At 43.6% G+C, this 15,539-nt stretch overlaps 1 protein-coding gene across 7 annotated transcripts in view; it reads right to left on the bottom strand.

Annotated features, from left to right (window-relative positions):
- Positions 1 to 15,539, bottom strand: part of ATP11C (ATPase phospholipid transporting 11C) — a 106,204-nt gene that overhangs the window by 63,017 nt on the left and 27,648 nt on the right. For all 7 annotated transcript variants that reach the window (XR_010919683.1, XM_067548088.1, XM_067548087.1 and 4 more), the window contains exon 2: positions 4,587 to 4,706. Coding sequence is in view for 6 of the 7 variants with exons in the window: in XM_067548088.1 (XP_067404189.1) it covers positions 4,587 to 4,706 (120 nt within the window). In the remaining variant the exon portion in view is untranslated. The remainder of the gene's footprint in view (positions 1 to 4,586; positions 4,707 to 15,539) is intronic.

Below are 15,539 nucleotides of genomic sequence, written 5' to 3' on the forward strand. Positions count from 1 at the left end.
TTCGGAACGTCAATAGAACCAAAGTGAGAACTGTCATTTATCCAGAGATCGAGAGTTAAAGAAAGGGAATTTATGTTTAGAAGCTTCCTAAGAAATAAGATTTCATTAAAAAAAGTCAAGTAGTTACATCGGATGGATGTATCCCTGGTATTCACCGATGTTACACACAGGATAGATTTGGCCCAGGGTGTTCATTCTCTTATTACTGAATCCCTTCAGAAACTGATAATAGCATGAAGCAACCTTAACAGCATACTACACCACGTCCTCCCAAGCATGCACATTAAGGAAGAACTTGGAGCACTAGGTCTAGTGTTAAATCCAGCAGCTTAAATCCAATTTACCCCTGGGGCTACGAATTCTGGGCTGCATCTGGTGACAAAGCTCCTTGAATTCTGTATTACACTGAGGTGGCCAGATAGGAAATTCTGTGTCAGATCTGGATAAATTCCAAAATGGAAGTTTTATCCGAATTAAATATGAAAGAGAATACCATCCACCTGACCTTAAGTTTTGGGTCTTGTATGTATTGCAAGTTTTTGCACTGACAATGGTCAACAGCATGGTAGAAGTTGGTGGGGGAAGGCAGAGGGAGACGGGAAGTTTTGGTAGCTTGGTGTGCAGTGCCTGGGACTTTTGGACCATGGAAGTGGTTCAGGATTGTAGGATACAGACAATAGCAGGATGTTGCTGCTAGAATGATCAGCAGTGAAATAGTTAAAGGAACATCTGCAGGGCCCCTTACTGCCACACAACTGAAGAGGCAGGCGACCTACATCTACAAGGTCAGCGGGAAAATTAAACCCACAGCCTGGGGATCATCCACACCCATCCCCTGCCTAATGTCACGTGAAGCACAAAGTCCCTCCGATGGGCAGTCACTTCCCTGGGATTGCACTCGTCCTGTCTGAAGCAAGTGTGATGTCAACTAACACAGCCCCATAAAAGGCTGCACTGCCAGAGGACTGCAGTCTTTTATGCCCACGCTGTGACTGAAGACAGACGTGTGTGCAGACTGACAGCCAGCAAATTAGGTGTTTGCTTCCTGGCCACCAGACCCAGGTTCTTGGTTAGAAAAACCACAGTGATCTTATAATTAAACCGCTTCGCCAGAATGGTTCTAGCGCTAACAGAGCATAAAGCGTAGGAGCTAAATGCTTGGGTAGGGATTATTGACTGTGTGGAACTTCAGTGACTTTGCTAAAATGTTGATATTTGGACCCCGATCACAAGTACAATCAGAAGAGCCTGACTCCTATATTGCAGTTCCTCTTTCCACAGGCAAGAGGAGAGCCAATTGCCCATTTAAGTTGAGAAAATATCCATCTTCATCCTCTGCCTCCACCCCCACAATAAATCCATTTTTTCCTCTACTTTTCTTAATGAGCCTTTGTCGCTTGCAGATGGAAACAGAAACCGTTTATGAAGTCAGTAACAGGACAGGACTCTGCTTCTCAAATTTTTCTGGGAGATAGAATCACAGTATAAAAAAAAAAAATGTAGAGATTTCACTTCGTTAATCGTAGGATGGGAGGAAGTACTGGGGGAGGGGAGATGTTTTTCTAAGATTAGCTGACACTCCTGCTTGAAAAGTCAGATTATTCCTATTCCCGCCATGCTTCACCCAACCACCATTATAACTCTAGCATGGTAACAAGCTAATATTCTCATTAACACCTGGAGTTAGAGATGAATTTGTTACGTTCTTTGGAAGGTGGGGGTCTGTGCTTTCTGATTACCTACAATAGTTTTAGCAGTAACAGATTGAAAGCAGTCATTATGTATCAAGCAACGCTGAAGCTGGAGGGGGTGCGGAAGGGAAAGTGATCAATGTTGATGTCTTAGACCTTGCAAGTTACCAGCGCTGCAGATGAATGATGAGCACCATTCAGAAGCGGGAGTGACCTCAGACCATTTTGCCACTGGGCATGAATGTAAGAACTGCAAACCCTGGAATTCAGATTAGTGTCATCTTCAATCTCTGGCTCCTGTGACAGACTACAGTCTAGACTAAGGAGGAGATTTATCCCTTGCTAATTTGCTGAAGACATGCAGTAGTGTTGGAAGTGGGCCCATTAAAAAAAAATCAGCATGGCTACTTGTGTGTTTAAAGGGTACAGGATCAGGCCTTTGTTACGATAAGATTCATAGTAAAAATATCCACGGTTATTAGTGCCACTACTGGATTTTTGCTAAGCAACAAAAGATTCCAATCCTACAGTATCGTGGCAGTTACTGGGCTACAGCCTCGCTCTATTGAGCTTGAAGATCTAGCCCACTGGGTTTTTGAACTTCAGTAAATTACTATTACACACCAATATGCAATATAACTCTGTCTTCCTTCTTCTGACCTTACACTTTAAATTCTGGCTTTCTTCATTGACTTATACATTAGTCTAGAGTATTGTCTGGATTTTAATTTTTTTTTTTAAATCAATTACTCCCAACTTGCCAAACTTGACAAAAACACCCAAACAATTGGAAAAGGCTAGGGGAAAGAGTGCAAAAATCAATGGGATTCACACCTGTAAATAGCTTTTAGTGCTGTATGTCATAGATCAAAAGGAAACAACTCCCAAATGATGAATTTTTTCTCACTGCTGTTGAAGATAACCCCTTAGAATCTTGAGACTGCACACTCTTGCTTTTTTCTCTATTTAAAAAAGAAACCAAATGAACTGCATACCTGTTTGTTATTGGAACACTGACTTATTGTCTTGCTTGCACTTTGGTTTCTCACTCTTTTTTAGGGGTGAGAAAGGGAGAAGCTCACTAAAAAATAATGATAGGAACTTTAAAAGCAAGTTTAAGAAACAAAACGGGTCAAAGAGATTGTCCTTTGAAATAATAAGTCCCTTTTCCCAGAGTTGTACTGACACCATTCAGGAGGCTTGTACACAGATAATAAGCAAACAAAGACCCACATCCGCATCAGCAGAAACTATAGCCTTTAAATCATAAGTACAGTATGACTAAAGACTGTAACTACATACTGGGCAACCCCAAAAACCACCTGGGTAACATGCTCAATATACATTCACCAACTAACTTGCCAACAGTTGATGCCAGTTGTTTGACATTTTATTTCAGTTTTTCCAAGTCTTTTGAAATAGCTTGAGAGATGTCAAGTAAAATAAGATCAACCAGCCGGAAGATAGGTGTCATCACATTGTGTTCAGAATGACAAATGCTATATTAATAGAATTCTCTGCATGGTTTCCTCTTTATCCAAGGGAAAGCCTAAGAGTTAAAGTACACACTGTACTGTACTAAGTTATTTTTGTCCTGTTTGGGAGGGGTGGAAGATATCTAGAAGCAGGATAGTTATCTGTCCAGTTTTAAAATAACCAAACCCAAAACAAAAACCTTGTAAGTCGCCAATCACATCAGAGATGGTCTTGCATTTGTATTTTCACTCTCCAAAGAATGGAGACCCAGAAAATATCGAAGCAGGCACTACTCTATGTGCCTCAATATTATCACATGTGCACCTAGTGGGCATTAATAAGGAAGTGTATAACAAACCAGTGTTTTGGTGCAAAATGAGCTTCCAAGCTGCTTTCAGATGGCACCAGGCAGATCATAAATTAGACTCAAGGACTGACGGTATCATAATATGCCCGTGTGCTGTTGACAAATGCTCACAGCCCATGTTCAATTCTAACACCATTTGCACATCTCTCATGAACACCAGTGGGGCATTTTGTGCAAAGTTCCAGAGCAGGACACAGTATTTCATCCCCAGCCTCTCAATACAGGGATTCGGAGAGAAGAGTCTCTCTAATCCAAGGTGCACAACTTTAGACTAGATTAACAGTCTTGTTCATGAAAGCTCCGACTGCACAGGCAGTGGGACAGCTTATCACCGGAACAATTTTTTCTTGCAAAGAGCGTTTTAACTACTCAAGTATGGATTTCGGAGGTGTTAAATTTCAGGAAGTCACGACTGATGGTGAAATATAATAAGTAAGGATAAGATTATGTCATGGAGATCATGGAATCCGTCACTTCCTGTGACCTCTGTTACATTTTCTGCTTCAGCGGAGGGATGGGAAGGGGGGAGGGGGGGGCAAGAGCTTTCAGCCAGCAGGGGGAAGAGGGGACCTGGACCTCTGAGCCACAGCCAGCAGTGGGGGTGCCTGGGGGGTTCCCAGCACTCCCAGCTGCCGCGGATGGGACCTAGAGCTCCCAGCTGCCATGGGTAGCCACAGGAGGCGGGATGGGGGGGACCTGCATCTCTGAGCCCCAGGCCCCACAGGGTGCTGTGGGATCCACAGATCCAGAGCTCCCAGCCCTGGCCCCCAGCCTCTGCAGGCGGCGGGGGGAGACCCTGACCCACTACGCTCATCCCACCCATAAATCAGCCCCATTTTGCCATGGTTAGTTATTTTTAGTAAAATTCAAGGAGAGGTCGCAGCTTCTGTGAATTTTTGTTTATTGTCCGTGATCTCTCCCTAACTTTTACTAAAAATAACCCTGACAAAACCTTACCCTTGACAATAAGCTTGAGGAACATGAACAGAAATGTGCAAACTTTCCAGTTGATTAAGTGACCATTATCTCATGGATAAAGAGAAGCCATTTACCTTGGATGAGATGATTCTATTATCACAGTATTTCTGCTCGACGTAAGCTTCTGTTTCTGAAGCGTGGCGGTGGCCAACAAACACGGTGCGTGTGCCAACTCGTTTCTCTTCCCCACCGCACTGTGAGAGACAACAAGGAAAAGCAAGGTAAGTCCCCTGGCTCTGAAGTTCACACGTTTCCATGCATGTGTCCAGATAAAAGACTTCCACATGCTTTTCATTCTGATGGTTCCCTCACAGCCTCTCTCTCGTAACAGTGTTGAATGGAATGAACATAGTGCAGAAGTGATTATATTCATGGTCTTCCTATCTCACACAAGGGGTAATTATTACCTTTCCAAATACTTTAAGACCACATTTACACCTTTATCAGTCGTTCCTGGTCCACCCTGAATGCTTAAGATATGTATGAGACACAAAGTGGGTGAAGTCATCTTTTATGGGACCGACTTCTGCTAGTGAAAGAGAGAAACTTTTGAGCTTACACAGAGCTCTTTCACTAACAGAAGTTGGTCCCATAAAAGATTACCTCACCCATCTTGTCTCTCCATTCTGGAACCAACACAGCTGCAATAACATGGCAAACAAGATATGTCAGAAAGCCAAGTTTTCCTCTACATCTGGGCATTTCAATAAGTGGCTGGCATCTCTCAAGTGGAAATATTCCAATCTGCCACAGTTGCCTTAAACTACTACTAAGAAGAAACCTTTCCACTTTCCGCTTCCTGAGGAGGAAGCAATTTGTCAGTCATTGCCTGGGGCTCCTTAATATGAGCTTCTGACCTCCGAACATATATTTACACAGACCTTGAAATCTCTTCTGATCCATGGTCAAGTCATTTCTAAGGGTTCATTTTGATTTTTTTGTTGACTTTTTCATCTTCATAAGTTCAGCTAAAACATAATCTCGTGAATATTTATAGACAAGCCTTAAGATGAATTTTTCTTAGAAACACTTCGTTTGCAGCAAGATTGGGTATAAATCTACTCTACGCACTAAACACCTGCGTAGACTCTGCTGCCGGGCATGAGAAGTTCCCTGGTACACTTTCATCTACCCAGAGTAGAAGCATCTGCAGTGCGCATGTGTTAGAAGAAACAGGAAAATTAATTATTTTTCTTCTCATTTAAGCATTCAGGTGCTCAAAGACATTTTAGCGGGGTGGTGAGCACCGAGACACACACACAATAAGGATGTCCACCATTTCAAAAGGAAAGGTTTCATTAAGGAGAGTTTTAGGAAGCAGAGTTAATCTTAACTAAAGTCTCAGCAGGCAAAAAATACGGTTTCCAGTCCTTGGCGGTGGAAACCACGGAGGCATGCTGCGGCACACAGGCCTAGTGAATGACCGCATCACAATGCTGATAGTCTCCATCTGCTGGCAGGGAGGATCATACCCATTTCTACGGGCTGGGATATTGGAGGGCCAGTCCAACTAGTATTAATCTTCCTGCAGTGCTGCTGACTAGGGATGTAAGCGGCTAAATGCTAATTAGTTTAAAGGTTGCCCCCGGGGGAGGGGAGGCGCTGAGCCAAGAGTGGCTTCTTGCCAAGCAAGAGCTGCCCAGCTGCATCTCAGTAAGTGCGCGCCTGGGGGCAGCTGCGCGGGGCTCAGCATCTCCCCACGAGGGCAGCTCACGCTGGCGAGAAGGCACTGAGCCCAGCGCTGCTCCCCTCTTCCCCCCCCCCCCCGCACACGTGTGCAGAGTTAAACCGTTTTAACGTTCTCTTTTTAGAAGTTTAAACAAATTGTTAATTACATGAATTTTTACCTCCCTACTGCCGACTCTTTGAGATTTTAATCCCCAGTCTCAGCATATTTGGGGTTTCTCAAAGTCACAGCTCCTGGAGTCATGTGATTTTTAAAAAAAAAATGAAATCCGAGATAAAGTAAGTTTCCAGCCTTCACGTTTGCAGAGGAAAGCTTGATCATGTGGAACCCTAAAGGCTCAAAAACCAGAAGCAAATAAAAAGATCCGCTTTTTTTTTTTTTTTTTAATTTCAAGAATTTAAAGCCAGCCATGATTTCTGAGGCCTGACTCATTCTACTTCAATATTTGTGGTTTCCATACTTCTCTTGTCTCTCAGTTCCATCTCTCATCATCTCATATGCTTCCCCTCTAACTGCACTTCCCTTCCTCTGTACCATTCCAATTGAAGTGTGTTTTCCTTTACTGCTCTCTGTGCTAGCCTCCTTTTTAACACTGCGTTTCCCAGAGATGAACCCGTCTGAATGTGGAAACTCCATTCTGCTCCCAGCACAGGGGCAGGAAATTGCTACTATATAGGCGCACAGCTCAGGTAGTCCTCTGGAAACACTCCCAAATTATCCCAGTTTAATTCAGATAGTTGTAGGATTCATGCAACCCTGTAGTTGAAGTTTAAAGGTCCGGCACTAGGCTAAAATATGGCAGGCAGATTTTTTTTTTTTTTTTTTTTTTTTTAAACCACAGTGAGATGCTACAACTGAATTATAACCTAATGTCACAATCTCAATTAGCCCCTCGACGGGAAAGCATTCATAGGAAAGATAAGAGAAAACAGGAAGAAGGGTATTTATAAACATGTCAGAGATCCAGGTTGAACATGGAAAGAATGTCTGTCTGGGTTAAAACAGACCTATTACACACAAACACGCTTTCGCTCTCTCACTCCCCAATCAAAAACAAACAAAAAAACTAAGCTAAGAAACAAAGAAAACTCTAGTGAAAAATATTTTGACCTGGAAGCACAAAAAACCCCCAAATCCAAAATTTAAAAAAAAACGTCCACGTTTCCAACAGGTTGATCCGGCTGTTGCAGCAGGTTGTGATTTCAGATCAGATAAGACAGTAGCTCAAACGTGCAGAGTAACTGTACGGAGCAGTCATAGTTTTGGTGACGAAAGCCCCTTGTGTTCTTTTATGATGCTTAATTTAGATCTTAAAAACTTAAAGATCAAGGCCATAATTTTCTAAAGTGCATATGTTTAGGTGCTTAAAATCCATAGCTAAGTACCTCAATACAAGTACCTTGAATGTCAGAAGTGCTGAGCACCACAAAGTCCAATTAAGTCTAAATATTACTACTAATTAGTTGGCCTCTAGTGGTTTTCTAAGTCCCCAGTGAGGATCCGGGCCCCACTGTGGTAGGAACTACATAAACCCATACGAAGGCACGATCTTTGCTCCCAAATCTTACAGTCTCCTTTGCGGATTTTTCATTTGTCTAGTGGTAAGACTGGCATGGAGAGACAGCCAGACCTATTCCCAATACATATTCTGAAATATTTATGTGTAAATTAATCTTCCCATCAAAACATTTTTAGATTCCCTTCTCCAGGGGTATAAAGGTGCCCAGTTGTGCATTACATCTGCTGCTGGCAGGAAAAGTCACAGGGTTGGCTATAACTCACTGATCATTTTCTTAGGGCTTGTACACATTTGGAAGTTAATCCAGAATAAAATAGGATGTGAATTTAAAGTGCAATAGCCACTTTGAAAGTGGATTAAGCTAAACCACAAAAAGGCTCCAGAATGGGAGCATCCACACAGAGAGCTATTGCTGTCAATTTCCAAGTGTCGAGACAAGTCTAGCATTATCTTTAATTTACTCAGTGTTTTAAATTCTTGAGGGACTATGCAACTACGTACAAGTCTTTTTAATGCAATGAAGAATGCATTAAAGAGAGTGTATGTAACAGGAAGGCAAGGCAAAGACCTGAAAGTTCATTTAGTGAGAGGAGTACCATTACTGGGAATGGCTCTTTTATGTTAAGCCGCAGCCTGTTATAAATTATCTTGAGTCAATTAAATAGCAGGAAAAGTGTCTTTTACAATTTTGCTATTAATATTTGACAGCTAGATTGATATGTTATTACCAGTGCACATATAACTGGGCATCAGTTTGTATGATACGGAAGAAAGCAATAACCTGTAACCCCCAGAAATTCTTTATTTGATGGGGAAGCATACTGTTAAGCTGACACATTTGCCCTGGCTTCTGATGCTGACTGGCAGCCACACGCAAGATTCCTGGCAGATTAGAAATGACAATTTTAAAACAAACCACAAGCATTTCAAAATTAGATTCCCGGCCTTTCTAAATTCCGTCTTGCACATAAGATTTTCATTCATTGAGAAACTTAAAATTGTGTGACCCTGAGGCTTCTGTTGCCAGCAGTACTGAGAACTTGCATCTTATCTCGGGAGGGTCTCAGAGTGGCTCTTTCTTGGTACGTAATGCTATTTATTAAGAACTTTTAAGAGATGTGGAAAAAGACTGCTCTGTTCAGAAAAGCAACAACGTTTTCTTTAAAGCTGTTTGTCTAAATTTCTTCTCCATGGAGTAGTTAACAGCCCAGACAGCCTAATATAGCACGAAGAGATAGCACACAAATTCCTCTCCTTCTTTTTAATCCTCAGTTTAGGTTGTTTGCTTTGAAACCCAACCCGGGGAGGCGCCAACAATGCACTATGCTGAGCATGCTTCCAACGACCTGCAAACGAGCTCCCTGCTGCTGCATACCGAGCACATACCTAGCACACTCCGGCTTCACGTCCTAACACTGCATTCAACTCAAAAGCCCCAGCCTGCAGGAGACTGTTGTCAAACCGCACACAAAGGTCAGACCCAGAAAAAGCTCTTAGGAAAATCAGCCTAGAATGGCAGCGTCCTGCATTAGCTGTCACCTGAGGAAAGCTTGCGGGATCAATGGCAATTAGCCAAGATGGTCAGGGATGCAACCCCATGCTCGGGGTGCCCCTCACCGCCCCGTCATTCAGTCCAGAAGCTGGGAGCGGATGGCATAGGCTGATCTGGATTGCTCGACAGATGGCCCTGTTCTGTTCATCCCCTCTGTAGCACCCGGCACTGGGGCCACTGTCAGGAGACAGGTTATGGGGCTAGATGGACCATTGACTGGACCCCATACGGCTGTTCTTACGTCATGTAAAAGCCAACCCCATGCACGCTGAGCAGCAACAAGTTCGCTGGCCTGTGCACAGAGCACATGGGTCTGCACAAAGGAAAGGGCAGGGGGCTCCCCTCTTCTCCCTCCACCCCCCCCCAAGCCTGGAGGAGCCCAGTGCAATTTCCCTACGAAGGCCTTGCACCGGAGCACCTGCTGCAGGAGCTGTTCCACCAGGGATCCCTTTCCATGCTGCCGCCCCAGAGCATCTCCTCCGCGAGGCCTGGCGGAAGGGGGAAAGCAGGTTTTGAAATGGAAACCGCAGCAGCCGCTTCTCTGACAAAGTCCTGCGGGTTTGGGACAGGAGGGGGTGAACGATGCCTCAGAGAGCAGCTCTCACTCTCTCCTCACAACGCCTCCTTGCCACTCACATTACACATGCGGTCAGGGGAAGGCCAGGATGTCAGAGATCTGCCTGCTCATCTCCTCACGTCGCCCCACCCCATGCAAGCAGAGGGGGAGATTTTGCCCTACATATTGTACCTTACTTCAGAGATTCCCAGACTGCCCCCCTAGGGGGCATGGAGGAACATTCAGGGGGCAGGCAGCCAGCTCCCGTGGGGGGCAAAGACAGCGTGCCACCCAGTCCTTCTCTGCCCCGAGAAGCTCTGCTCTGTCCCGGTCTCCCCCACTTTCTTGGCCTCGGTGCCTGGCCTCGGCAGGTTTGGGGACCACTGCCTCACCAGTCCTTGCATCCATGGGAGTTCCATGGGAGCTGTTGGAATGCAGATCAAATGATCAAGATGAACTAAAAATATAGGCTGTCGTTCTGCAGGGAAAAGAGCTGTGCAAAAACATCAAGGGCAGCACACAACCCTCAAACCTGGATTCAGAGCCCAGAATGATCAACAAAGCACCTTCAGATTTGCAAAAGCAAAGAACAGCAGCCATTATCGCTACGGTTCAACAGCAGCACCTTCCATCCTCACGCATGTCCCTGTTCTGTGAGTTTCATGTGCAATGCAGCACAGTCACCTCTGGCATGAACTGTGGCTGTCAGACCTGTCTTGACTGCACGGCATGAGCATGACAGTTAGGCCAGGAAGTTAAGAATACTGTATTGAAACTAGACAGAAAAGGAAGCTCACAAACAGGTCTGTTGTCCTAATGAGGCAATAGCAAGTGTCACAAACCTGAGATCTAGGAGTGAGAGGCAGAGCCATTCACACAATGCCTGATAAATCTGAAGACTACTGGAGATTAGGAAGCAAGTACCGAGTCCCACAATCCCTTTAAAGGCTCCAAGAGGCAGGGACTGGAGCCGAATGAGATTTGCCAGCATTTCTCTAGTTCGAGAGGAAATTAAAGCTTCCTCTCTTCTCCTGCACTGCCTGACGTGCATTCACAGAAGTGTAACCAGGATGTTGCAAAATTTCCCCATTCAGAAAAAGAAACAATGAAAAAAAAAAAAATCCCACTCCAATTTTGATTAAACATATGGTGGGATTCACTTCATAAGCATATTCCTTCTTCAAAGAAGGAAGGGCTAACGTACAAAGCACACAATTCTCTAAGATGCAAGAGAATTAGAACATCTTCAAGCTAGACAGGAAGGCTGCCACTTCTTTGCATCCGCTCTTCCATCAGCCAGTTTGTGTTAGTATCAATACTGATTCCTTCAGTTTGGTTTTCACTTTTCCTCGTCAATTTTTTTCAATTGCAACAGCTGGTACAAGCATAGCTCCACCAATCCCAACTAACTTGCTGCATCCCAGAGATCTGGTGCAGAAAATGCCGTCAGGAAGAGAAGCAATGCCATGATGTGGTCCAACCAGCCTTCCCCCAGCCTGGCTTGTCCTGCCTTCTTCCACTTTCTGGTATTCTTCTGCACTAGAAATTCTCTATCTATCCCAAGGCACCTGAGCCTAGGATGTCAACACCAATTTAGCCACACAAACAGCTGGGTGACCCCACTGCAAATTATTCACATTTTCCAGTTAACAAAATAAGTGAATACACACATAAAATTTCTCCTACATAACGAACAACGGTTATTTGTTCGTTTTGCTGGGTAACCGAAAGCTATCACTTCGACAATGGCACTAAATACGTCATCATTTTACTAAACATATTACAGGATACTGACAAAGAGGTTGTGAAGTCTTAAGAAAACTTTAACTACCATGTTCTCACAGATTTAAAAGCAGGGGCTGACGTTTCTGTGTGACGGTGATGAAGTGTGTATATTAGCACAGAGAGAGAGGATTTAGGGATTTTTCTACTGCAGTTAATAAGATTTAGATTTTGCTATAGAAACAAAAAGAAAATGTATTACTTAGCTATGAGTCAAGTGTCAGTCTCGTTGGCTGGTGGAGCTGGCTGCTTTTTCCATGTATGAAAGGCTGGTACTCAGCATGGGAGTTACTGTAAAGAAATGACCTAGTTTCCCCTGGTACAAGACTCTTCCACAGAGGAGATGAATCACACAATTTTTTCCACAAGCTGAATTATCACTCTCCTCCAAAAGTGGCTGGGTGTTTGCAGGAGAGGTGAGAAGAAGAACTCCCGAATATTTTCCGCATTTAGCTTGCATAGGTAACCTGTGGCAGATCACATGTATTTTGGTCTACAGAGCATGGTCACGGCTTCACCATCCCCTGCAGGAAGCCGTCTGTTATTGTTCTTGGTAAACAAGGGAGACAGAACTGGGACTCAAGCTATGTAAAAGTTCAAATGATTTTAGGTATAGTTGTAGCAATTTTCTACAACCAAGCATCTCCTATTAAAGAGCAGCTGTGATTCCATAGATCAAGACATGGTCAGAGTGGCTGTCTGAACTCCCCATGTCCCCACAGCCACCTCCCTTGAGGAGAAAACTCGCAGAAAACGCTAAGCTCAACCCTGCAGAATTTCGCTCACTCCCAGGGTTTCCCCCAGAAAGGGACAACCTGGTCCTAGAACAATGAGGTAACAGAAGAACCAGAAATATGTGCAAGTGAAATGGGAAGTGAAGTGAAGACAGAAAAAGGAAGGGAAACTGCGAAAGAAGAGCAGTCACTTAAGTCTCACTCTCACAAATACGACATTCCCTTCATCTCAGCAGAGCAACAGCCCCTATGTGCACAGCCAAATGCAGGAATAGGTCAGACAGGAAACCAAAAGCTTAGAACCTATTTCAGCTGTGTTATCAAACTGTTATCCCGGCTTCTAAGCCTATTTTAAAAAGCCTATCCATCAGTTTGGAGATCTTATTCCATGCTCCTAGACAGGCTAATCAACTTTTAAACCTGGGATCCAAAACCACACGGAGAGTTGAAAGGGCTCCTTTTAAAAACATCAGCCTAGGAACAAATGCAAACTGTATTTTAAGCATTCACTCTCCTTTTGAGATTTAAAAGGACATGAGAGGGCTGACGTTGTTCTACTCAGAGTCTTTATGTTAGTTTGCCTTTCAAAATCCACCCTCATGAACAGCACATTTTCAAAGGCAGGCACAAGAGTCAGATGCATATCTACCATAACTCAACAATGATTTTTTTTACCTACCCCCTCACTTTTGAGTGTGTACTGCTTAGCTGTACATGTTACAACAATGCCAGAGCACTACTGCTGCAATACATCAGAGTTTCTATCATGTACAAATCTAGATCAGCGTTTTAAACCTACTCTCCCCCCCTTCCTAAACGTCACAAAAAGTATTTGAGAGGAGGATTATTGCTGTTTTCCAAGTGCCCTCTTTTGCAATAAGTAACAGGTCTGCCTTGAAAGAACTGGAAGTAATGAATTTACTATACAAAGTAACCAATTTTGAGTTTCAAAACCACATCCCCATCAGAAAGCCTTTGAGAGGATGATTCAATGCGCGGCAAAATGTCAGGCCTACGATTTTCTTCAGCACAGTGTTTCTTCAGTACAGTGTTTCCAGCACCTAGCGTGCTGGGGGTCCCAATCTCAAAGGAGGCCGTAAGGTGTTACTGGAACAGACACAACAAGAAGTAGCTATCCTGAAGGCTCCAAACAACAAAAACAACCACATGGGGAATAGACCTGAAACAACCAAACTAATCAAAACAACTTCTTCTCAATTCACTTCAGCTGTCACTTCACCTCACAAGGTAAACACAAAACAGCTGTCCTGGAAAAAAAAATCTATGAAAAAGATGGTTTAGAAAGTAAAGTCAGCTAAGAACTGGAGATAGATACAAAAATACAAAATTTTCCCCAACTGAAGGGATTCACAGCCCACCCTATATATACCCAAAAGGCAAGTTATTCAGCTTAGATCTTCTGAAGTAACAGAGCAGTTTTAAGTCTAATCAGCTTTGTATTGTTCCATTTACCAGCTGATGCAAGAGAAAAAAAAATTGATTTACAATTTCCAAAAGCACACACACACCCACATCCCCCAGAACACAAGCCCTAACGTCTCTGCGGCAATATTCAAAAGTCAGCTAATCTATACCAAACCAGGTTCTCTAGCTGGGTCAGTTTTATTGCCACACCCCCACATTTTTATCCTAATGCTTTTATCAGTTTTTTACAGGACTGTTTGCAATTTTTCACAGTTTCCAAAGTTTGCAAAATTTCCAGTTTTCACAGAACTGGAATTTTAATTTAGTACCTGCAACACCTCTATAAAACATTTACTGATTAAGTAACTAAACAGACTATTCTTACTCACATGGACCATAATGTTAGTTGTAGCTCCTGGTTTACAGAGAATTCCATAGCTCTTAAACCAACTTAGCTTCCGCACCAAAGAGGCATTTGACAAAATGTGAACATCCAGGGAAGCAAAACATTGGTTTAAAATATAAAACCCAGCAAAATCAAAAGGGAAAACCACCTCTGCACCAAAACGGAGCAAAGATCATTGTGACATGTATGGAGCGCATTCAACTAAAACAAATGCTTTCCAGGAAGAGGGGTCATTTGTCCAGTGAAGTAAGGACAAGCTGGAAAGTTGTTCACTTCCATTGGAGGGTGTGGGATGTTTTGATGGCAGATTCTAACTGGAAGGTTGAAGTCCAATGCTTTAGGAAAGCAAAGCTGGCGTTTTAAACAAATATCATTTCCCCTGCCAGGCTCATGTTCTTTACACAATTTCAGCTAGAAAATATAGCCAGGGTGCAACAACTGTAGCATCAAATGCAAACAGCACGATACAGCATTAACACATGGGAAGAAAGAAAAAAGCAATCCGAATTTGTTATGCAGTTCTCATCATATGCCACCATAATAAACAGGTCAATAAGATATAGCAAAACAAGCAACAGAAGGGAAAATATGTTTCCTTACCAAGAGTTAGGACTACAAGGACTTTTTTACATGGCCTTTATAGTGACTATATATATCTCAATAATGTTGTACTAACAAAATCTATGAGCCTGTTTCCAATCTCCTATTTTGACAGTCAGCGTCTTTCTTGATTTCAACAGGCCTTCTTGCCCACAGTGTATAAAAGTCTGACTGTTCCCAGTTTATCTGGAAGGGATGTCCCTTTCTGCTAGTGCATGAAACTTAATCCAGCTGAACTGTAAACAGCCATTTACGGGCCGCCCAGTCAGGAGCAATCAGGCAGGCAAAAGAAACCGCTCTTGTGGCCAAGAAAACAGCTTACAATAAGCACTGCATGGTTCAGACTTCAGCTGGAGCAAGGTTCATGTCGCCTCCCCTGTCCACTACCTAACACTAGCTAACCCCTAGCTCAGAGGTTCTCAAACTGGGGATTGTGACCACTCAGGGGACTGCAAGATTATTATGGGGAGGGGGTCGCGAGCTGTCCTCCCTCCATGTATGCTGGTAAGAATGGTGTGGCATGGGGGGGGGGCGCAAATCATCACAGCCTGAAATATTTTCAAAGCGGATCCCAGCAAAAAAAATCTGAGAACCCCTGTCTAGCTTGTGCTTCTGATATGATCCACTTTTCTTACTACAGAGTCTCGACCCAAATTTTGGGAGCAGCTGACAGGCCAGTCAGCCAGGGCAGATGATCACAGGGTCTGGGGAGGGTCCTGCCAGGGAATCAAGGAAGGCAGTAGACTAGCTGCAACAGGTGTGCAAA

This window comes from Emydura macquarii, unplaced genomic scaffold (assembly GCF_026122565.2).
Source record: "Emydura macquarii macquarii isolate MOO-44397 ecotype Brisbane River unplaced genomic scaffold, CSIRO-AGI_Emac_v2 contig_1253, whole genome shotgun sequence".
In the NCBI taxonomy this organism is placed as follows: domain Eukaryota; kingdom Metazoa; phylum Chordata; order Testudines; family Chelidae; genus Emydura; species Emydura macquarii.